This window comes from Perna viridis, chromosome 5 (genome assembly GCF_037379345.1).
Source record: "Perna viridis isolate PV_CMFRI_1.1 ecotype Kerala chromosome 5, ASM3737934v1, whole genome shotgun sequence".
In the NCBI taxonomy this organism is placed as follows: domain Eukaryota; kingdom Metazoa; phylum Mollusca; class Bivalvia; order Mytilida; family Mytilidae; genus Perna; species Perna viridis.
This window is the reverse complement of record NC_142449.1, coordinates 21972584-21998416: the sequence shown is the minus strand read 5'-3', so window position 1 is coordinate 21998416 and position 25833 is coordinate 21972584. Positions and strand designations below refer to the sequence as shown.

Genomic DNA, 25833 nt, shown 5'->3' with positions numbered 1-25833 from the left:
AAAACATAATTAACTTTTATAATGGCAAAGGTGACGTACATGTATTTCAATATTTACAAAATTACTTGAATTATTTCCCTTTATTCATTTTAACTATTTTCAAAGAACGAAATGCACATAGAATTAACGCCGACAAACTCCACATATATCCTGACCAACGTGATAGACACGTCTGATTACAAGTTTCAAGTATCAGCTAATACCATCATGGGTGAAGGCGAACGAACTCCTGCAGTATCAGCTTCTGTCCATTCATTAGGTAAGTCTGAACAGACTGTGTCATAAAGACTTGTAGATGTTCATACTGCTTATGTTCATGGGAGGCATATAATTTGTATTATCCTGTTACTCATTCACCTATATTTTTGCGAAGTGTTTTAAATTGAGTTTGAAATCAAAGCATTTTTGTTCACCTTGAAGGATTATTGCATTAATTTAATCCGCCTTGCAATTTACTGTAGTTTATTTATCTTGGTTGAATCCATTAGCATATTTCACGAGGTGACATTGAAATGCTTTTAAGATCATTATTTGATAAAAGTATTGAATCGTATTTTGAAGACTAATTAAAACAAGTACTATCTTTAAAAAAACAGATAGTTGTTGTTCTTTTTCTAAGTTTCTACATTTCTTTCAAGAAAATAACACATGGCACGCAATGTCAAATTTTCGATTGTTTTTTTCGAACGAGCAGTATTTGGCCAATCGGGGGAAAAATAATTGCAATCAGGTGATTTGCGTTTCCAGGAAAGAGCGTCCTTAAAGTCAAAGGGTAAAAAGTGAACCTATACCGGCTGCGTCGGAAAAAGTACAAATTTGTGTCAGAAATGGTAATTACGTTACATTGCTTTCAATCCACTAGCTGCAGCAAAAATTGTCTAAACTAAACCTGTTTCGGACAATGTTCGGTTTTGACATGCGTTCGATATACCAAGGTTCAAAATATATTTAAAACGATACTTAGGAATTTAAAAATGTCTGATTTAGACAGATTTTTAGATTATTCAAGGTTCGGTTAAGACAGCTAGCACAATACAATGGCGAAACCTAATAAAAAGTGTTTTAGCAATTGTAATTTTTTTGTGTGACGTTTAAGCAGAATATCACCAAAAGAAAATCACAATGTTATTTGATATAATATTTGAACAGATGCATCAATTATTTCTGGCCCAGTGCGGGTCCGAATGCCAAAAGAAGCAGCGCTAAGCTTGTCGTAAAAGGCGATTAAATAGCGCTCTGAACTCTGGCTTGGGCGCTCTGCCCACAGACCAACTGGGTTATGTGTCCCATGTAGTGGAATGGGGGTACCCTAGCATGCTACATGCTGGGGTCGTCAGGCCATGATACGGAAAATCTGTCCGTAAACCATAGTGTTGAACTATGTTGGGGAAAATGCCACGTTCGTCGAACGTTAAAGAAATCTCTGCTTTGGTATTCGACAGGAGAAGGAGCCTCGAATATGCTACAGTAGTTTAAATTGCCACACCAAACTCATCTCTTCCAATTTTCAGTAGCAATCAAAACTTGTTGACCGTATTATCCTTGTGTCCTATCCCATTTTTTATTCCATCATCATTTCATGTTCATTTTACCATCAATTTCATGTTCATCGCTGAAATATTGTTGATCGGTGCACCTGGTCCATGTTCCCAGTTTTTAATAGAGTCCGAGTTGCTTATTTGCTTTTGTTACTTTGTATGTATGATTGTAGTTACTTTATGTTCTTTGTTGTGTATGTCTGTTTTCCATGTCTGGTCTTTGTCCCTGGATTACATTCTTTTGATTACTGCTATAGCCTTGGTTCCGTTGATTATTCTTTGTATTGTTTTCGTTAATTAACCATCAATGGTACGTGTTGTAGTTTCATTTAATTTCCTTTAAATACTTCCCACTTGTATAATTTTAGTTGCTGCAAGAATAGCAAGTTTTTCAAAAGAGCTGACAGTAGCTTGGCATTACTCTGTGTTATTGAACTGTATTGCTGTTGGATGTCCGCTACCTAAGGTTACTTGGAAGATAAGGTATGTTTGAAAGTTATATTTTTATTATTATTGGTAAATAGATTTAAAAAAAATATTTCGGCCTTTGAACTTTATCCTAATTCCACTATAAAATATGGAATGATCGAGTTTCATCATTTAGACAGTAACCAAATGATCCAATTGAAGACAGTTCTTTCTTTGAATGAGTTCTGCTAATGATGAAAGAAAAGAAACTGTTTCTAAGTTCAGATTGAGGACTATGTTCATGTTTTTTTCCAATGCAAGAAGCCAAAAAAATGTTACAGAACGTTTCTGTTTTAATAAAAAAGTAAAGTTTTTTTAATGAAACACTCCAGATAGTGATAGAGTTCCGATACACTGAAAATGTTCTTCTCAAATCGTACGTTTAACCACTTTGATTTTGTAGAATCTGTAATACCTTTAATATATGCAATAATGTTTCGATGTTTCTAGGAATAAATACATAATACAGAATGAGAGAATACAAATTTTAAAGAATGGGTCATTATTCATTGACACGGTAATCGGATCAGATGCTTCAAATTACACATGCCATGCTGAAAATAAATATGGGAGTGACCAGATCGTGTATGCTCTTAGTGTGCAAGGTATGACATTTTCTGATATTTTATGCAAGATTTATAACAATTCAATAAATTATTGCATATGTTTGATAAATTATCATTTTCGGCTATTATTTTATAACTATAACAAAAATAAACAAATTTAAACTACATATAAATTAAAACTGATTTAGAAATATGTATGAAATAAGAAGTTCAATGAAACATTATATGTGTTCAAAACAAAAGTAATCACCTTCTTTTGTTTTTATTGGACGCAGTCAGCAATTCCATCGGCAGTAAGTAAAAATCATTCATCGTATGAAAACCATGCATTTTCCATATAGCGAATTATTTTTGTAGAAAGCCATCTTTTGTTCTTTTCTGTCTTCATCATCTTTCAAACTGTTAAATCCGGGTGTGTTAATTTGAATTTGGTATCACTCTTAACTTTATATACCCATTATCATGACCATACACATCATCATCTCCATAGAGTATCTGTTGTTTTTATGCTATAACATTTTATTTCATCTAATTTTGAATTTTATACCACTGCATTGAAAATTGGGCGATCTATAGTGATCGTATTGTCCGTTCGTTCGTCCATATATCTTTCGTTCAACTTTTCTTTGTAATTATTGCAATCACTTGTGGCTTTGAGACAAACTTTATTCTTCATTTACATGTGGCAAAATTTCAGACTCTGGAACAGTCTTTCTGTTTGAAAGTTCTTGTTCTTTAATGAACTTTCTTTTGCCCACAGTTTTTCTTGTTAGTTTTGCCTTGCACAAGAATGAACTGCAGAAGCTTTTCTTCCTTGATAGTCATTCGGGTTAATAATAGGACATACATCAAAGAAGTATTAATATAAAAGATATAAACACGAAAAGAAAACCTTCGACAAAACATAGGACAACATACGAGGAGCAAATCGTCCCACACAAAAGTGTTAAAAAAGTACACTGGGTAAACAAAGGGCACGAACCCCACTAAAATTGAAAATTTGTGAAGATAAAACGAACACTTAAACAGCCGTAAAACATATACCAGTTTATTGTTGTTTTAATATATTTTCTGTCAATAAATTATTTACAGCCCCACCAAAACCGCCACTGCTTTACATTGTTGCAAGTACATCATCGACTATTCAGGTCAGTTGGAAATCTGGTAGTAATGGTGGAAGCCCTATCAAAGGTAAACCTTTATATTACAGCGTTTGTCAAATCATTTAAATCTTGTCCAATTTCTCAACACTATCAATTATGCTGGTTTTTATTTTCCAAAACCACAAGACATTTTCTTGGAAGTCAAATATTGTGTTATTACTCTGTACAGTAAAATGAATGTTAAACATAGTAAATTATTGCACGAATTCTATTGTCCTTTATTCGTTCTAAAGTGTATATGTTTTAATACACTATATATCAGGTCAATTTCATTTTTATTTTCCTATTAATTACAGGTTTTAGTTTGAAATACAAGAAAGACCACGAAGATTGGAAACACGTAATGTTAGGATCTACCAACCGATCATATACAGCATCTGGCTTACTGTGTGGAACATCATATAAATTTATCGTATTTGCCAATAATAAGCACGGAGAAAGCCAGGACAGTAATACAATAACCGCAAAAACAAATGGAACAAGTAAGTACATCCGGTTAGATATTAAGTAGCAGTCTTTGTAAGAATCATGCAAAATCTGAAAAATATGATACACCCCAAAAAGGCTGCATATTTTTATTTTTGTAATTAAGTTGTTTTATGGGTCTATATTAAGAAATGTGTAATTATTCATTCAAATCTGCCTGCTCTTAGGAGATAATCAACATTGAAAAACCAATAGATTCTATTGTATTTAAGTGTCATTTATAGAGTTGTCTCTCTTAATTTTGAAAGCTACAGTGCATTCTATATAATTTGTATCTCCCAAGAACACGGGTTATATGAAAAACTGAATGTTAGTCTCTGTTTACTATGGCAATGCGAACAAATATCAAAAACAAAAATATGTAGGCTCTTTACCCATGAATCACATTTTGCATGATTCTTAGCTGGAGTGCTACTTAATCTGTTCGTTTTCACAAGTTAACTGGAAGTAATGTGTCACAAAGAAAACACTTGGCAAAATGAAATAAATCAAACATTTAGAAATTGTAACTTATATGTGACTATTTTTAAGGAAGAAAATCGGATGAGTCTCTGATTCAATCACGCTTTGAATACACGAAACTTGCAAACAAAACAAATGTTTTATTCATGACTAGATAGTAGCAGTATTTTATAAACTGCATGTATTGTTTTCTGTTGACTGTTTTATGAATATGATAACAAGATCTATCCTGTATTCTTATTCTATGTGTGTGTAGTATTTATATGACTAAAAATAGTACATTCATAAAAAAAAATACGTACTAACGCAATTTTGAAAAAAAAAAAGATCGAAAAATTGAAGTGTAATCTATATCATTTCATAGAATAAAATCCCTTAACATAAAAAATAAGGGCTAATAATTTAAGTTGGATAGTAAGATCTGTCGGCGTTCCTTCTCGTTTGCTAAAAGGAACAGTGCAAACAATTGAACCAAGTCGCACTGTATGCTATTGGGTACACCGTGACGATTCAAATGATTTGATTAACACTATTATTTCAAACGAAAAGTGATAATTAAAGAATGTGCATTATTAAAATATAACAAGTTGTACTGAAAATAAATAGAAAACCTCTTCATTGGAAGTAATTTATATATATTGATCTAAAAAGTGAACATGCTATTAAAATACAACGCTTAAAACTAAGTTATATGTTGTGCTTTCTTATTTAGTCCATCATTGTCTTTGTCTGGGTTATGTTAGCCGTTCTATCACAGTTTGTATTATGTACACTATAAATGGTTCACTTTACCAAATGTGTCTTTTTGCAGTGCCAATAATGCCACCACAGAGTATGCTTTTATCGGGTATCAATACAACATCAGTCGACCTTGATATGACATCTTGGCTGACCTCAGGGTGTCCAATTACGTTTTACTCCGTCAAATATAAAGTTTATGGTGACAATAAATGGACAGAGGTGGCAAACCACATTAAGTCAAATATTGTAAGTTTTAGTGAAATTTATGAACATGTATCATAATCAAATAGCTTTATGTGTGTGTGTATTGGTACACATGGGATAACAATAGCTTTATGTGTGTGTATTGGTACACATGGGATAACAATAGCTTTATGTGTGTGTGTATTGGTACACATGGGATAACAATAGCTTTATGTGTGTGTGTATTGGTACACATGGGATAACAATAGCTTTAAGTGTGTGTGTATTGGTGCACACGGGATAGCAATAGCTTTATGTGTGTGTATTGGTACACATGGGATAACAATAGCTTTATGTATGTGTGTATTGGTACACATGGGATAACAATAGCTTTATGTGTGTGTATTGGTACACATGGGATAACAATAGCTTTATGTTTGTGTGTATTGGTACACATGGGATAACAATAGCTTTATGTGTGTGTATTGGTACACATGGGATAACAATAGCTTTATGTATGTGTGTATTGGTACACATGGGATAACAATAGCTTTATGTGTGTGTGTATTGGTACACATGGGATAACAATAGCTTTATGTGTGTGTATTGGTACACATGGGATAACAATAGCTTTATGTATGTGTGTATTGGTACACATGGGATAACAATAGCTTTGTGTGTGTGTATATTGGTACACACGAGAAAACAATAGCTTTATGTGTGTGTGTTTTGGTATATACGGGATAGCAAAAGCTTTATGTGTGTGTGTACACACGGGATAACAAAAGCTTTATGTATATGTGTATTGGTGCACACGGGATAACAAAAGCTTTCTGTGTGTGTCTCCACACGGGATAACAATAGCTTTATGTGTGTGTGTATTGGTGCACACGGGATAGCAAAAGCTTTATGTTTGTGTATTGGAACACACGGGATAACAAAAGAATATTTCAGCTTCAATAATTAGATTGATGGTTTGTCGTCACAACTAAAGATAATCTGTAACTTTCAAATTTGATATGGGTCAGTCTTTGTGAAAGTTTCGTAGGCTGTACTAAAGTTGTTCCATGAAGTCGTCAAACATGCAAACGAATTTCAGATTAACATTGATATAAAATTGCCTTTCAGACCTTGTTCCGTGTATTAGATTTGCTTCCAGCTACATGGTATACAATGATCGTTACAGCAAACAGTGATGCTGGATCAACAGAATCAGATTTGAAGTTCTCAACACTGACGTATAAAGGAGGTATGTATGTTCTTATTTATGTATGCAATCATCTTTAAATATCATTCCAATAATGTACAGTCAGAATACAATGTAAGGTAAATGTTTTGCGATATAAACAGGGATTCTTTTTCAATTTTTAAACTAAGAGCAAATGAGTGTACACATAAAAATTCTTTTTGCTCACACACATATTTCTTCAACCGCATTTGAATACATTAAGAATAAGTTTACGAATTATTTTCTAACGTAGGAAAAAAATTTTTCACTAATAATTATGCCAGTGTGAAATAATATTGGGCTTTTTTCCTATTCCTTATAACAGAGGATTCAAATGGAAAACTGAATTTATAACTTTAGTTTAAAGTTTATGTATCTTTTTTTTATTTTTTTTATTTTTTTTAAATTTTTTTTGTAGAATCTATAACACCAGTCTACATTTCACATAAATACGAAAAGAGATTTTATGAGAAAGAAATAGTAATGATCCCACTTTGTGCAGGTGTTGTATCAATAAGTGTCCTTATAGTTGGCGTTCTGTTATATTGCAAACGAAGGAGAGATATACTTCGACTTAAAGGTATGTTTATTTTGTGAATTTAAAGTCATATAAACGAAAATCTAGTAGAATGTATTTTTTAAATTCACGTTGAGCGTCTATAGTTTAGATATCGTCAAATATTCCTTCGATTTCATTTTCAGCTCACCTGCCTGAAGGCCAAGTGAGCAATTGCCATCACTTGACGTCCGTCGTCGTTAACAATTTGATAAACTCTTTCCCTGAAACTACTGATCAATTAGAACCAAACTTGGTATGAATATTCCATAGGGTATTCTGCATACAACTGATGTGGGAATTTTGATCTGTCGACCAACATGGCTGCCGCTTATGAAAATAGAGCATAAGGGTTAGACAGACGAGGTTTTTCGCATATATCTCCAAAACCGTTTGGTTTAGCCAATTTCTTGCATAAAAGAAAATGTATTCAGCATGAAGAGATCTATCTGTAATTAAATGTTCTTTTTATACTGTTAAGCCATTCTGGAGATATCGCCCATTTTTGACGTTTATTGCGGTTTTTAATGTTTTTTTCTTTCAAAATTCTTCTCCTCTGACATTACTTGACGAATTTGAACCAAAGTTGGTATTTTTTTTTTCTGTGTATGATCCGTTAAATAACATGGATGCTGTTACTAAAAATAAAACAAAGGGGTCATTCAGAAGTTTTTCTCACATATCTCCAAAACTGTTTAGCCACATTCTTTTAATTGCCGAAATTATCCTTATAATAAGTTTTCAAAAGTCTGCACTGTATCAAAATTGTCGGGTAAAGACCTTGAAAGTTAAAAAATGATATTTGTTTACAGTTTTCAGGTAATATCTTGAAAACAAACTATGACAGACAGAAAGAAACTTTCAATTACTGAAATAATCCTTATGATAAGGCCTATAAAAGTCTGCGGAGATCAAAGGTGTCGGTCGACTCCTTGTTTGAGTAATTTTCCTTGAAAGATGAAAAATGATGTTTTTTGTTAGTTTTCAGTAAATATCTTGAAAACTATAATAGATAGAAATCTTTAATTGATGAAATGAACCTTATGATAAGTCCTTCGCAAAGTCTTCTTTGAGTCTAAATAGTTTGACTTTTTATACGCAACTCGGCGGGTGTTTCTAGAAAAGCAGATGACGCTTACCCTACCGATGCATCTGGTCCATGCTCCCAGTTTTTATTGCAGTCCGAGTTGCTCATTTGCTTTTGTCACTTTGTATGTGTGATTTTAGTTAATTTATGTTCTTTGTTGTTTATGTCTTTTTTCCATGTCTGGTCTTACATTCTTTTGATTACCCTATAACATTGTTTCCCTTGATTACTCTTTGACAACTCCTTGTTAGAGTTATTACCCTTGAAAGGCAACATTCTAACCAGGTGAGCGAGTCAGGATTCTGGGAGCCTCTCGTTTGTTTTCGCTATACATCTTACTATTATACTGTTTCATTCGTACAGAGGAAATCAGTTGTTTGTCATACACTAATTCAAATTTCCGAATATTATTGATAATAATTTAAAACTATAATACTAGCAGTCTAATTTCTAACTAATTCACATCCAAATTTCAATAATTGGTTTGTAATCAAAACGTTATGATGATTGAATTATTTGAATCGCGCTGAGTGCAGATCAGTTGACATAAGTGATCGTAGAGTTTCAAACCAGGTTAAACAAAATAATCCGATTTGCCTAAAGAGAACCAACCAATCAGAAAATTTGTAAAAATCAAATTAAAGTACGTTAAATAATCTTCAATTGCAAAATACCAAATTTGATATACTTACCTTAAACTCAAATAAGCAATATTTTACAGAAATATCCTCGAACTTGCGACGAGACATCACCGCAGAAACTTCATTAATGAATGATCTTGACAAAAAGCTCAACAGTGATTATGACAGTAGCAGTGGTCACTCAGACGTATTTAACAAAAGGAATGTTAACTTGTTGGCATCATTAAACTCCGACGATAACATTCTAGGACACAGTCCATCTTGGTTATTCAATTCTGATACGAGCAAGACAAACAGCGAAAATGGATCATTGTCAAAGTCCGGTATGTTTTAAACGAAATATTTGAAAAAAAAATGGACATGAAGCATAAACCAAATAAAATATTGAGTCTACCACCATGAAGTGTTCTTCGATTGTTATAAAATTGAATTAGGCGACGAGGTTCGAAGACCAAAGACTTATTCCTAATTATTGATTCTTCGGTAATTGTTTTTAATATAAAAAAACGAACTTCCTGAACAATGTTATTGTCTTTCAAGTGTGTTTTGACCAAGCATAGTAAAACCTCCGATATTTCCCAATATTTTCACAAATCAATTAATGAAATCAACACAATAAATATTTCTCAAAATTTCTGTGATGGAAAGTAATCATATTCACCTGTCAAAGGATATATAATAGCAAAAGAAGGGTGATAATAAATAAATCTAAGCAGTAGTCAAAAGGAAAACTATAAAAGAAAAGTCCGTATAACATATGGCAATATCAGGGCAAAAACCGTAATGTTGGAAAACCAATGAATCGTGCAGACCCCTTTCCAACCTCTTGCAAGCATATTTTAAAACAAAATTAAACAAACTAGGTTTTGTTATCACTGCAATTTAATGTGGACTTCATATTTTGCTTTACTCACAGTTCATTTCATGCATCAAGCATAGACATTTGTGATCTTTTTTTTTTTTATAAAATTGTTATTAAAATTTATAAAACTAGTTTTCTTTTGCAGACGAAGATGGCAATATCAATCCATATGCAACATTTAATGAAATGCATCAAATGTTGAGGGATAATAATGCCGAAATGGATGATATTAGTTTAGAAAAAGCAGCGGCAAGAAAAATGGTATAAACCATATTCTAAATTTATGGGGTTTCTTGTATTAATAGAAAAGAGAACATATGTGGTGAAACGTAACAAATGCATCATCGTATAATCTCTATAAAAATAGTAAACACTTACAGAGATCACCAAAGGTCTACGACAAGTGTAAACACGCCTTGAAGTAAGCTTTGGAAGGCCCGACAACAAAATTAATAAAAGTCAGAGTAACAGAACGATGACACGTCTTCAAAATAAATTAAAAAATCAAAGCACGACCCGAAGATACATTCATGACCAACATTGGCAAAAACTATTGACATTTAGGCGAAATCATTCATTTCTAACCGAGTATCATACTGCAAGCACAGAAGACAACTTGGACAAAAATCCAAAATCGGCAAAATTTTAATTTAAGCAACGAAAAATCACCACAAAACAAGAAACACAAAAGTTGTATTCAAACTTGTTACAAAACTTTATATAGTGTGATGGGAAAATGTTTTTCGTTAATAAGCACGCAATTGAGTTTAATTATGAGGAATTTGGTTTATTGATTTTTTTTTTAATCTTGTATTATCATTGCAGATGCAGATGGATCCATATGTACCGTTTTATAAACAAAAAAGAAAATATCCAGAAAAGCTAGCACCCATACCCCCGGTTAAACCACCGCCATCTGACGGCTATGACAACGAAGGTAACATTTGCGCACCAAACGTTATTGAAGTCTTTTAAAAGACCTGAGAATGTCGTATGAAATTGAAAAAAAAATTATAATGAAAAAGGCAGTTGTAAGGAAGTCTAATAAAATAAAATAATGAATAACTAGAAATCACAATTTAACTTTCGACATTCAAATTTGCATAGAATGCTCAAAACAACTGAAATCTGCTCGTCAAAAACTTATCGTTCTTATAACAGACTGAATGACAAAATAAAAGAATTATATCAAACTAATATGAACCTTAAAGCAGTTGTTTTTTTTAAATTCATTTCGTTTGTCGTTTTTTTTTCAAAACAAGTTTTTAAACTGGTGAACTTAAACTTTTTATGCTTTGAATGTTTTGTTCCTTAATTTTTGTTGTAATCATTATAAATATTAAGCGTGTGCTTATTGAAAAATAATTAGACTATTGTTTTTATCATTGATAACCACTGTTTTTGTTTTGCAATTTATATATGTTTAGCTAATAATAGTACAACATAAATCTTAACTAGATATGAGTTATCTAATTTATAATAAGGTTGCTTGATTGTATGCTACTTTGTTACTATTGGATATTCATTTTCAGGCCTTGCTTTAAGTCCAAGAAAATATGCAAGTGCGGACCAGATACATTCATTATTTACAACAAGTGGTCAAAGACCCCAGCATATTTATGGAAAAGTACGGCATAATTTTCATAACATGTCGGAAGATAAAGGTTTGTGTAGAATTATGAACCATTTTTGTATTAGCATAAATCTAAAATACTGCATTCACGTTTATTTCAACACTTGCAATATTGCATGTATTTTGTTGGTATTATTATATTTAAAGAAAAAACGCTCGTCTGTAAGTGGATTGAACGGCAGATTTGGGCTACTGAAATTGTGAGTGGGGCAGCTATTTGATATAGATAATAGTAGAATGATTGTAATGGAATGGAAATTTTAAATGGTATTCAATGAGTCTGAATTATTTGAATAATACTTTTTTAATCATATTTTGACCACAATTTATTAGTTCATTTTTGAAGTTTACGGGAAATTTATGTTGATATGTGGGCTTTGCAAAAGATTTCTAAATATCTACATTTCTTTAAATGTAGGTAGTTTACGGCATAGCATTATATCCAGTATTACTACTGTATCGTCTAGCAGAGACGAACTTCTTGAAGCTTTAGAAAATGCCAAAGTAAATCCTCCACCTCCAGTCCTGTATGAGTCGCATCAAGATGACAGTTCAGAACTCACGGAAAGTCCAGGTGAGCTAGGAATCCTTCAATTTACACAATCTCCACCACATCCTAATGAAGAGAGGGAGGCAACTTGTCAAGTCCGCTCACATGGAGGTAAGTAAATTATCAGATGTAATTTTTGTGGTGTTTGAGGATTTTTTTAAACATAACATGAAATTATACAAATCTTAAACATTCACTAAAGGAAATTATCAACTTTTTCAAGACAATTTCTTTGACTGCTTGTTACTTCTGACCTCTTATGGCAGCTTACTCGTTGCATGTGTCGTAGATGATTGAATCGATTTTGCTACAAAGGTCGGTTTAATTGGACTAACAACCTCGTTCTAAAATGTTTTTTGAATATTAAACATAGCATGATGTAGACCAAAAAAATCTCTTCATAATATAAGATAAATGGAAATGCAAAATGTCTAACTTAAAAACGAATTGTATGTGTAAAATGTCCATAATAATTATTTTTAAAAATTAATTTTGAACGAATTACATATGGTGACAAGGGTATTGTACCAATTTTCCTACGTCCTAAGTACAGGGGGGTTAATGTAAGCAAAGAAAACATTTTTGTAAAGAGAAAAAAAGAAACTAGTAATATTGATTTTCCTGAAAATTTGATAGGTATACGATCACAATCAAAAGGGAAACAAGATTTGGAAAGTTTAAAAGGATCCCGTAAGAAAGATACTCCTTATCTTAAGAAATCTAGAGTGAAACACAAACCGAAACAACGAGGCCAAACAACAACTAGATCACAAGTTAAAAGGTTCGTTTCTACTTTTTAATCATGAATACTCAGTATCTTGATATATTAAACACTGTTGTCTAAGTCACTCTCGTGTTTACTTTTTCTCTCTTTTTTTCTTGTTCTTGTGAGAATACCAAGAAAAAATATAAGTAGAAATCAAGTGTTTGCATTTACTTGATAGATTTAAAATAGGATATTCAGTTATCAGTATTTCCCCCTTATTTCTAATTACTAAACTATCTTTCGTTTTCATCATTTGAATTTGATATCCTTCCATATTAAAATAGATATGTAAATAAATAGAATGTTAATTGTTTATCTCTGAAATATATAGTATTAGCTCAGTTATTTAACCTGTAAAATTTGTTCAAAATACTAACATTGCTTTTATACTTTTATCTAGAACCCCTAGTAAAGTCAGTACTACAAGCAGCGAAGAAGTGACTTATACTTTTGAAGATTGTGACTACCCTCATAGCCTTTCAGAAGGATATTTTTCATACCCACATAATAATAGGTCAGAAACAGATAACAGTATGAGTTCTAATGGTAAGTTATATAAGAAAAGATATATTCTGTCTGGGTTAATTTAGAAAACACATAAGATAATTTTGTCATATCCCTGTACAAGCTATGCTGCTGGTTTCCTGTGTTTAAACGATACCTTTGCTAAATTACAGTCACTTGGCGCTGGTCCTTTCATGTCAGAATAACATAGAATAGATAGATAAAAACATCTCATTTAGCTTAGAGAAAATTGTTAAACGGGAATTGTCAAAGAACATTTTCAACATGACAACGTATGCTTTTTACGTTCTGAACTAAAAAAATGGAATATACATCTTATCACACTTTTTATGTGGAAATAAAAAAAATGGACGGGAACAATACACAAAAAAAAATTTACGAGCTTTTTACGATTCGAATTTAACTTAGAACCCATAGCTACACCTTATGTTCTGGAATTACCCAATCGGTAACTATATATTGGATTATATATTGAAAATGATTTTTAAAGCATCTGGACATTGGAAGACGGCACAGGTTTTCAATGTCAAATGCGCATATGATTCTAAAGAAAAGTGGGTAACTGCTATCAAATGTCTATTTCTTAAAGGTAAGTATACTAAAGATATGCATAACATGATATATCTGCTAAAAGTAAATGTCAAATGCAAGTCTGTTGAATTATATTTTATTTTTCATTAATTTAAAACAGGAAAAAGATTGCGTTACGACGTTAAACAACATATTCCCAGTTTTGAAGATAGCAAAAAGCCAATACCTGATGACTGCGCTAGATCTAGGGATGACGAAGAGGCAGTTCGGCTGCTTGATAGGTAGGTAAAACATCGAGAAAATACTAGTTATTCAAGCGAAGAGGTCAAGAAATATAGTATTTTGATGAACAAAATTCTGGATACAATATTTACGTGTAATTGGAACCTGACATTGTTTCATCAAAATTAATCTCGTCTGTCCTCTGCTGTTAACCAGGTAATGTTTATATATATATATATATATATATATATATATATATATATATATATATATATATATATATATATATATATATATATATATGCTCTTAAAGTACTAAAGTAATGCATGCTCATATTTTCAAAGTATTTATCTTCATTGAATTTGTTCTTGGAATGTTTAATACTACAAAGACAGCACGAATTGAATCTCGTAAAATTATTGCTACATTCATGTCTAGAAATGTAGTGAAATGTCAATCACAGTAATTTTCTAATGATATATATATATATATATTTTTTTTGTTTATACATAGGCATTACCGACCACTAGATCTTCATGGACATGTTGTCCTGGAAGACAGACAAACCGACAAAGGCTACACAGATGACTTTACTCTTGTGTGATATCGGTGCAAAAAAACTATATGGTGGTGTGACATCATATTCGTTAATTTGTCTACGATAAATTCTGTAAGAGCTAGACAAATCGGGAAAGAGTAAGCATTCAGAGGTGCAAACGAAACGCTTGTTCTTTTATCGGGAAGCGTTAATCTGGCGATGTAAGTTGTCGAGTTCAGACTGAGTTTTACTTATTCTGTAACCAACATATCTAACATATCAGATTTTGCTGAAGACAATACAGGTTGTCTGTCATGAGTGCCTTTGTATATTATGTATACATATATATGCAATTGTATCAGTAAAGAAATGACAGTCAAAATGCTACTTTTTAGCTGAAGATTATTGATTACGCTTTGTGATAATTGATTATTCTCTAAAACGCAATATAATACTTGTTATGATGAATTTAAAAGATGAAGTTATGGGTATTTGCGAATCCCGCCCATGGTTTCTGCGCATATATTGGTTTCAAAATTCACTGGCCAGTCTCGTTTATTTTCAACCATGTGTCTCATATTTCATTATTTGATCTTATACATTTTATCACCAGTCTTATACACGTTTGACATTTATTGTATAATTTGTTAATGTAAATATGGTTGTTGTACTTTAATTTAATTTAAATGTTCTAGTCAATGTCCGTCACTGCCTTTTATTTATTAATTAATTTATTTATTTTGATGTAAATTTAAATTGTTATTCAGTCGTTTTAATATGTGATAATAAGTGCAATATTACATTAAATGAACAAGTGTGTACGTGTGTGTATGTGTGTTTGTTACTATTCTTGTTAAACTGAATGTAGTTTAATGTGTTTGTATCACATAACATTGTGAAATATTAAAAAGTGTTTCGAAGAAGTATGTTTTTAATATTTTATCAACATACACAACTTCTGAACTTCAAAATGGCTGAGATTTTAGGAACCGGCAGAAATTAGAGATCTGTACGAAATAGAAAGAAGGTCGTCATTAAGATACAATATAATTATTCAATTAGAGAGAAACCTGTCTAAACTGAACACTTAATAAAAGATTCAGTTTAAAAAGGTATCACTGTACTGTCAACATTAGTATATGTCAAATACAAATATTAGGTTTTGTCTAAAAGAACCAGGGCTACTTTAAAGGACTCGGACCACAATAATAGGCAATTGAAAATATAAAATATGATATATTTAAATATCCGAAATGATCGCTAGAATCTGTTTGAAAAAAAAAAAACCTTATACCATGTTTTCTCTCATGAACACTTTCATTCTGGAATTTCAAAGAGCAATTTTTCAACCTTTACAATGTATGCTTTTCGAGTTCTGTGATTTAAAAAATGAACGTAGTTTATAAAGTGCTTAAAAGAGAAAATAACTTATTTATTCATAACTAAAACATATGAATTGAAGAAACTATTTTGGCTTATTACAATACATTCCTTAAGTACAAGATGTTATTCAATTGGCTAAACATTCGTACCAAGTTTTTAGTGTAAAGATTTAGAAACAAAATCCATATTTTGTTCTTCTCTAGGATTATTGAGCAAGGTTATAAACAAACATTATGAACACACCTAAAGTCGTTCAAATTCCATATATTCACTTTCTTTCACAGTTATACAATCTTTTGTTTGACGTCAATCGAATCCCATGATAAATAATAAGACTATTCATTTATTGCTGACAACAACAGAGACCAGCATACTGAAAGACGAAAGGATGATGACATGTCTGATTATTTTTGGCAAAGAATAAACAAAAATTCATACAACTCCAACATCTAATACCTTCGACAAATGTCAGTGATTCCCAGTCCTGACAACAAATCCTACGAGTTTCAACAAATAGGACTTTTCTCCATGAGTGAATATTTCCCCTAAATTATGTATATTTTTACGACAGGAAAATTAGAATTCTGAGGTATACTTCCATGCTCAATATTGAATACAGATACATCAGATATTCATACTATTCATTCCAAATGTGAATTTACAAAACCGTATCAAATGATGGGGTTAATTACAGACAACTATATCAGAGGGACTATGTGGAATCGACTGGAAAAAAATGTTTATATAACTTTTTTCTACACTGACCAACACAAACCCACGTGTTTATGTGTGAGTTTTTTTCTATTGTCAAAAAAATTCTGACAGATTTAATGCTGCCTCCAATGAGTGATGGTCGACCAAGTAACCAACTACAGTTCACGTCATATCATTAAGTACGTTCTGTTGAGAATTTCTAATACCAAAAAATCTTTGTGGCTATTAACATTAAACTATTAAGTTAAGAAAAAATCAAAATTAATATTTTTCATACCTTCACAAAAAAGACATTCATATATGTTTTAGACCTGTAACTTAAGTCCAGACTCAAGTTGGTGATGGGCAACCTCCCTTCAAATAATTAAAATATAATTACAAATCCGTGATTTGTACGTTTAAAACAAGAGTTATGGGTAAGAGATTGACATCTTAAATTTCAGCACAACATGATAGTATTGCGTGTCAGAAATTTTTATTCATTTTTAAATCGAAGAAAAATGTTTCGTTTCCATATTCTATACTTCGCTCATATTCCTTCAAGTTGTATTAAATCAAAACATCGCGATATTTCGCGTGTTATTGAACAAAAACATACCACAAATTTCGATATCCTGTAAACGTGTTTTAATGTCAACCAGCAGTGGCATCGATGGAATAAAGTGTTTCAGATTTTTTTTTAAAATCATATTATACTTCAATTTGCTGTAACTAATCTGATATAAATTGGCTCAGAAAAGTCTGCCTACTGGACTGGCGAATACCCTCGGAGACCTGTGATCCACCGGCAGTAGCATCGATTCGAAGTTAAAAATAAAACCAATCTTATAAATACGTTAAAATCCAGTACACGTTTGCCAAAGAGGAACATCCCATCGGCAGCATTAAAACCAAAAACCATTCACAGGCTAATCCATGGCTGCAGCGGTACGCCGTAAACCATGTTATGTGTTGGATTTTTATTTTTTTTAATTTGTTGTGCACTGCTATTTTACCATAAACTTATGTTGTATTATAATAATAATAATGATAATGATAATAATATCCTTTATTTAAACAGAGTGATATATATATAAACGTCTAAATATGTTTAACATCACCAGAAGATGGTAAAATTTAAATTGATAATTACGGATAACTGATATCCTTCCTCAGCATAAAACTCATAAAACTATATGAGCATAAAACTCACAAAACTTCACGAGCATATATATATATATTAGTTGCATAACTAGTTTACAATAAGGTCCTGAAAGAGTAATCAAGAGAACCAAGGTTATAATCAAAAGAATGTAATCCAGGGACAAAGACCAGACATGGAAAACAGACATACACAACAAAGAACATAAAGTTACTAAAATTATACATACAAAATAACAAAAGTAAATGAGCAACTCGGACTCCACTAAAAACTGGGAGCAAGGACCAGGTGCACCGGTAGGGTAAGCGTCCTCTGCTTTTCTAGAAACATATTTACAACATAAATTATAAAACTGACATTAAGCCATATTAAAATTACATGATAGCATTACTTACAAAGTGATACAGGTGATATACACTTTAATTAACCAAAGTACTAAATATGACTTTATAAAAGACTCTACAGCTGAACAATTTTTTTTTCAATTTTTCAATCATCCCTCGGCTCATTCCACAGATATCTACCAGATATAATGAAAGGGCGCTTTTAACATTCTGTTTTACATTTTGGAACATGCAATAAATTCTGATTGCTCTGTCTATTGGATCGCATACAAACTTGGTGAACAAATCTAAATACATTTAAATATTCTGGAACCAATAGATGTATGGACGTAAAAACTAAAATTGCCTTTCTATATAAAAATAATCGGGCATAATCATCCATTTAAGTTTGTTAAAAGTACAATAGTCTAAAATTAGATAAATGTGGATTATCTTAAAGAAAAAGATGTATAAAAAAATCAACATTATCCCCACTGAGTCGTCAACTTTTAGTTTACTCAAAATATTTCCCCGACATATCCGTTGTTTAGTAGTCCACTGGCAGTTGTTTTCGAAAACGAACAACTAAGTGGTCTTTAAATACTCGAGGATTACAGTACTGACTGATTGGGAGAAATGGTTTATTCCTGAAGTTGCCCATGAGACGTACCGTTCTTTCATATTCTAGAGACTACAGATTTGTTTTTGTTTGTTTGTTTGTTTGTTTGTTTTGTTTTGTTTTTTTGTTTTTTGATTGTTTTTGTTTTTGTTTTTGTATTTTTGTGCCTGTGGTTCTACTAGTGGATAAGAGGCACATAATTAACAACACATATTGGTGACTTGCGAGTTAAGTCAGTTCAGTCCGTGTCAAAAATTTCCTTCTGCTATTTTGCCGTGCCAAGCTATGCATTGATAGACAAATATAGCCTCTCTACAGTTACCACCCATTTATGTCAAGTGTTGTCCAAGATTTACACCCTGGTTGTTGTCAGTCGTTATAGACTATGTAATCACCACGATGGTAAACTAAAGGAATTCACGTGACAGTAGTGGCTCACAACAGCTTCACACATCAAGATTTACAACAACTTCAACAAAGCTCGAAACGGCATCCACATCAACTAACTCGTTGAGATGACATCGTATCATGGATACTCGAACCATCCTAAATGAGTTTTTCAGAAAAATCTTTTATCAAATTGTAACGATTTATTTTTTTTAATTCAACGACAAATCTCAGAACAGATCTAGTAGAGCATATCATTGATACTAGGGAAACTATACCATTAAACGAACTTTAAAAGGAGTCTACGTCACAAAAATAGTGAAGTTGAAATTGAAAGAATGACTACTCAAAGGATCATTGAATCTACAATTTCTTGGTGTTCGCATGTTGTAATTTCGCGAAATAAAGATGGTTGTATCGGCTTTGTTATCGTATGGTAAATCATAATATCAAAAAAAATTCTCATTTATTACCAGATATAAAAGATATACTAAATGTTGCTGGGTTTAAATGATTTCAACGTTCGGTTCAAAAAGTGGATGTCACCAGGTTCCCATTGCTGTTGGTGTTAGCCCCCAAACTGTATTTCCTTTTTCTAGTAGTGGTCTTTAGCAGTTTACTGTTCTAGCTTGCTGACAATTAACCTGTTGTATTTTCTGTAGATTAAAGCTAAAAATTCATGGTTTAACATGGAAAAATCGTCTTGTATATATTTGGTGAAATTATTGTCCTGAAGTTTTGAGGAGAAAGGAGTACATTTGGCGGAAGTACTAAAACGCTTAAAGTAGCCAATTTAAAGCTAAATTCTAGAACTTTGCATATTCTTTCAGAAATGTTTTATTTATATTTCTGTGGCATTTATAACGTTGTTTTCTTGTTTCAATTGCAAATTGAAATACGCGCCATTATCTGTTGTGTAGATTTGAGAGGTTTTGCTTAATTGCTGTGCATTACACGTTACCAATCACAATGGAATGGATACATATATAAAACACAATCTTTGACGAAAGGTTCACCTTCGACCTCGCTGTGGAAAGCATAGAAAACATAAGTAAATTCATAGAGTAAACATATGCAGATCTATGATTCATTGTGAAATCAGCATTGAACATTCATGTATAAGTAAGCTTTTTTCGTAATTTCTCCCGAGTTAATGTAGTATTGCCGTCGGTTCCGATATCTTTGTACTTAGTAAAGACAATATACATACATACCTATAATGCATGGGTTTAATCGGATGTAATTCGAAATATTGATACCTCTGTTAGGCTTATCAGATCCCGATACATTTAGCGATGCCTTGTTTTATCCATTATATTCCAAAGAAGCCCTTGGTCTTAGGAAAAACCAATTTCATTAAAACAAAACATGTTTGAAGTGCATGCTATCTATTTTTCTTAATTTTCTAATATTGTTTGTTTTGTAGTAACTTTTTCAGGACGACCGTAGTATTCTAACCAGGTACCATGCACCTTACACATTGTGCATCGGAATCTGTTGCAGTCTAGATGGACATATTCGTGTGTGAAAACTAATGGCGTACTTGGTAAATAAGTAAAGCTATATGTATTCCATTATTATTGAAAAAAAAAGTATTAAACGATCTTTCATTAAGGATTTTTTTCGCCACCAATCAAAACACCACCACATACGTGTAATTGAAAATCCCTTCCACCTTTCCATGCGATGTTCTTTTGTTATTGACCGGGCTTATTAACAAGTTTTTCTACTAAACTATAGCCAGTAAGTTTTCTTGAAAACTATTCACTACGTTTTTAGTATTGACTGCGTCATCAATTAGTCGATGACGCACAATTATTGTATAAGGATTTACAAAATTAACGATCATGTACTCTAAAAATAGATAAACTTAGGTGATCCTAAGGAGAAAGATAAAGATATACAAATAATCATCATGACCTATGTTTTTGTTGATTCCACCTGGGTCATAAACTTTTAGATTACCAAAAATATTGTCCACCATTTGCGTTCCAGTAGTCCAAAATTAGTTGTTGTTTTCGAAAACGCAGGTTCAAGTGGTCTTAAAATACTTGAAATTGTGCTGAGCGAGTTCAAAATGCTGATTGATTGGGAGAAATGATTTATTCCTGAAGTCGCCCATAAGAAGTACTATTACCCCACATTCTGGAGACTACAGATTTGATCCTTTTGTAATTTGTGCCTTTGGTTCTACTGGTGGATAAGAGGCGCATGATTTACAACGCACGTGAGCATATAGAGGTTATACGGGTTTGGTCAGTTCAGTCCGTGTTAACAAGTTCCTTCTGCTATTTTGAAGTTTATAAGCCAGGAATGAGCCTCGGGAAATATGGGGTTCTTAAATAAATAAATAATAAATTTTCAATGCTCACGGACAATGCTGGAACTGAGACGGGTGGTAAATAAGAACACAAGAAACTCTATTAGATATTTTTTCTGGTTTTGTGATTCAGCAGTCTGCTTCTTGGATGACTCAAAAAGCCATTTTTATAATGTTTATTAGTATCCCATTCTCCTTAGATGGCCCTCCAGGAAACATGTCTTTTTACAGGCTCATTATGCAAAGCCTGCTTTGCTGTAAAGAATACCTCTCAAATAATCAGACAGATAACAGCCTGTAGTAACGGTAACCAATATACCTGTTAGTTACGTTTGAAAATCTATGACAATCGTTCCGTTGGAAAAAGTACAAAAGCCAAGGTGTCAAGTAAACTGACGATGTATTTCTAGACCTCATTGGTGAATTCGATATCTAGATGAAAAGCGTGGGTAATTGATCTTTTTCCCTTATGTTTTACTTCATGTCAATATCATTAATGAAGCGAAATCAAACCAGTGACTTATAACCGAGGACTCAAGTAGCATAAAAAGAGGTTATTTTTCCCCCATCACAGTTTAACCAACTTGTATTATAGGGTTATTAAATGGTTATTTTCATATTAATCCTGTACTTGGACATAATACAGGATTAATATGAAAATAGCCATTTTATGATCCCTTTATTAACTGATGACTTAAAATAACAGGAGTTATCTGTACAAACCTTTAAATACAGCTCAGTATGACATATTTCCTAGTGAAGACTGTAACACTCCAGATCTCTTGATGCATTTATTCACCCCAACTGTTCTTTTCTATATAGATCTATATTAATATACCAAGTTTGCTGATACCTTCTCAAATTAGGTTTTTAATGCATTCTTTAGCTTTTCCCACGAATTTTATTAATGTGTAGATCATTATACAGTTTTGATTTTTTGTGTGTTAATGTGTTTTTTTTCACATATAGAACTTAGCCATAAAGTGATCCCTTTATGAAACATACATGTAGATCAATTAAATGTATGAAAAAAAAGACATATTCTATAGTCTGTTTCAAACAAAATGGCGGACAAGTTTAACTTTTATACAGGGCCAGAATTAATACAGGGTAATTGCCCTGTATAAATTATGGTTGCTAAAACCTCCTGTTGTATTAAAGGGGCAATTTACATTGTATTTTAAGTCATCAGTTAATAATTGATGATATTGACTCCGTTGAAAGTAAAATTGTTGTTCTTAAGGATAATTTTCAGCATGTCAACTAGCCAGTCAAATTGATCGCAAGTCCCGAACTTGTATGTAATCAGATTGGGGAAAGTTGTATAAAGAGAGGTGACGTCCAAACCATCAGTTGGAAAAAGTTGACGGGAGCTTGAATTTCCATCGATTGTATTTATTATATGAGAAGGCTTTCTAAAACATGGCGGAAGTTATCATAAAATGTTGGTTTTTTATATAGATCTTTTACAAATTCCCCATGTCAAGCAAGAAAATCCGTATGGGTAGAGAACGCTGTTTGATAGTAATAATTGTATTAGGAATAAAAAAAAAAGAACAAAACTGAAAAATAAGCTTAATAAATTTACTGCCCAAGTCAAATAGGGGAGTAGCATCAATAGCCTCATTTCGGTTCTGATATCAGGATATGATTTCTTGATATAATATTTTATTCGCTGGACTTGGTCTTCAACTACAATATAGTACTGTCTTAATTACAAGAAGCAGGAGCTTCCAAAAGGAGAGATCATAATACCCTTTATCGATATTTCTTTAACTTGAGGAGAGAATCCATGCAATAGGACAGGGAACTGGAACATTTTGAAAACCTTTCAAATTACACTCGTTTACATTAACACATTTGATTAAATTCCAATGCGTTTGCAGCCTCAGGATGCATGCAATTTGGCTTATCACAAGTGTGGTCTGAAAGCCTTTGTGTTCGTCAAATATAATGTAGGTCTAAGTGTCAAAAATATAATTATAGTGGTAATCAAAAGAATGTAATCCAGGAACAAAAACCAGACATGGAAATCAGACATACACAACAAAGAACATAAAGTAACTAAAAAGGGAGTTCCGGCGCTGTGTTGCATACATGAACTCTCTTTTGTTATAGAAAATTTGTTTTCGCTTCAGTGACAAAATTTAGACAAAGATGAGTAAATAATTAAGCGTCATATTTATTGCAAGCCAAAGTGGGCAAAAAGCCATATTTTTTTTAAAATCAAAAAATGATTTTTTTTTAATTTAAGAAATGGTATTGTTAATATTAGAAATTGAATTGTTAATATCAGAAAATGAATTCCTTATATTTCTAATATTGAAAATTTAATTGCTAATATTAAAAAAACTATTTTTAATATTAAAACTATTTCCTATATTAAATATTATTTCGATTTTTCAATGTTAAAAATGTTTACAAGCGTTGGACTGATAATGAAATTTTAATTTTTAGTATTAAAAATTCATTTTCTAATATTGAAAAAATGATTTTCAGATATTTCAAATGTTAAAAAAATGATTTATTAATATTAGAAATTGAATCTCTAATACTAGAAAATGATTTTCTAATATTAAAACCCCGGAGGCTAGGCGCTCTGCCCACAGGGCAACTGGGATGTGTGCCGCAGGTGGTGGAATGGGGTACCCCTGGCGTGTTACATGCTAGGGTTGTCAGGCTATAATACGGAAAACTTGACCGCAAACCATAGTGGTGCACCGTGCTGGGAAAAATGCCACGTTCCTCGCACGTTAAAGAACCCTGCTGTAGTATTCGATAGGAGTAGGAACCTTTGAGGCTAAATTACCTGACCCGACCCATCCCTCCCTTTTATCTTGTGGCAATCAAAATTTTTCTACCCTATTATCCTTGTGTCCCATCCCTTTTTCATTTCATCATTATCATCATTTCATGTTCATTTTGTCATCCATTTCATGTTCATCGCCTGAATATAGCTGAAATATTGCTGCTCGGGCGTTAAACCCCAATAATCAATCAATCTAATATTAAAAAATGAATTTTTAAAATTAAAAAATATTGTAGATTTTTTTTTATTTAAAGCATTTTCTAATATTAGAAAATGATTTTTTAATATTAGGAATTCATTGTTCAATGTTAAAAATTCATTTTCTTATATCAAAATATTAGTTTCAGTTTCCGCTATATAGATGACGTATTATCTTTAAACAATCCCAATTTTGGGGATTTGATACATCGCATCTACCACTGTGAAGTCAGCCTCATATCTTGACCTACACTGAGAAATCGATGATAAATGAAAACTATTGACCGAACTTTACGACAAACGTGATAACTTTTCACTCAGAATTGTCAACTTTTTTTCATCCCTTCAGCACCTGCGTATGGAGTGTTCATATCCATACGAAAACTCATACGTTATGCCAGAGCTAGCCGAAACTACGCAGACTTTTTGTATCGCGCTAGAATTCTAACAAATAGGCTTATGGAAGAGGGTTATGTTGCTACAAGATTCACGTCATCACTACAGAAGTTTTATGGTCGTCATCATGAACTCGTGGATCGTTATGGTGTATCCATCTGCGCTATGAAAACTGATCTGTCCAACGTGTCAGAGTTTCCCTTTCCTCTTCCGTCTACCCCGGACTTGACTTTTTATGAGCAACTCGGCGGGTTTTTCTAGAAAAGCAGAGGACGCTTACCCTACTGATGTACCTGGTCCATGCTCCCAGTTTTAGTGGAGTCCGAGTTGCTCATTTGCTTTTCTTACTTTGTTTGTATGATTTTAGTTACGTTATGTTCTTTGTTTATGTCTGTTTTCCATGTCTGGTCTTTGTCCCTGGATTACATTCTTTTGATTACCGCTATAACCTTGGTTCCCTTGGCTGGGTTATTGGTCCTCGGCTAGTAATATTGAACTTCGGCTACGCCTCGACCCAATAACTAATCCAATATGGGAAAGCTTACGCAATAATACTATAATATTACTCCGAACATGTATAGTCGACCTAACACATTCCTATTTGACTATAAATAATTGGTTAACACATAAACTTTTAAAGTATACTAATGTACAGTTCTTTTATGATTCATTTTCATAAACCAGTTAAAACCAACGAGACAATCCTACGTCATACCGAGAAGTACCTTAGCAACAAAGGATACGAAACTATCGTTCACAGAAAACTGGTCAATATCAAACCAGATTTACGTCATCG

The 25833-nt window shown here is 32.3% G+C and overlaps 1 protein-coding gene across 2 annotated transcripts in view; it reads left to right on the top strand.

The window, feature by feature from the left end:
* The window catches only part of LOC148616513 (cell adhesion molecule Dscam1-like), a 42546-nt gene extending 26876 nt beyond the window's left edge, over nt 1–15670 (top strand). Inside the window, exons 22-39 of one of the 2 annotated variants that reach the window (XM_088583618.1) lie at nt 106–259; nt 1907–2021; nt 2457–2611; nt 2848–2865; nt 3665–3763; nt 4032–4217; nt 5495–5670; nt 6736–6856; nt 7254–7415; nt 9200–9442; nt 10127–10242; nt 10807–10918; nt 11514–11645; nt 12033–12275; nt 12801–12945; nt 13331–13476; nt 14147–14267; nt 14723–15670. In XM_088583618.1, coding sequence (XP_088439744.1) covers nt 106–259; nt 1907–2021; nt 2457–2611; nt 2848–2865; nt 3665–3763; nt 4032–4217; nt 5495–5670; nt 6736–6856; nt 7254–7415; nt 9200–9442; nt 10127–10242; nt 10807–10918; nt 11514–11645; nt 12033–12275; nt 12801–12945; nt 13331–13476; nt 14147–14267; nt 14723–14813 — 2535 coding nt within the window. In that variant the 3' untranslated portion in view covers nt 14814–15670. The remainder of the gene's footprint in view (nt 1–105; nt 260–1906; nt 2022–2456; nt 2612–2847; nt 2866–3664; nt 3764–4031; nt 4218–5494; nt 5671–6735; nt 6857–7253; nt 7416–9199; nt 9443–10126; nt 10243–10806; nt 10919–11513; nt 11646–12032; nt 12276–12800; nt 12946–13330; nt 13477–14146; nt 14268–14722) is intronic. The other variant, XM_088583619.1, reaches the window with a different exon arrangement.
* Nucleotides 15671–25833: the final 10163 nt, after the last annotated feature.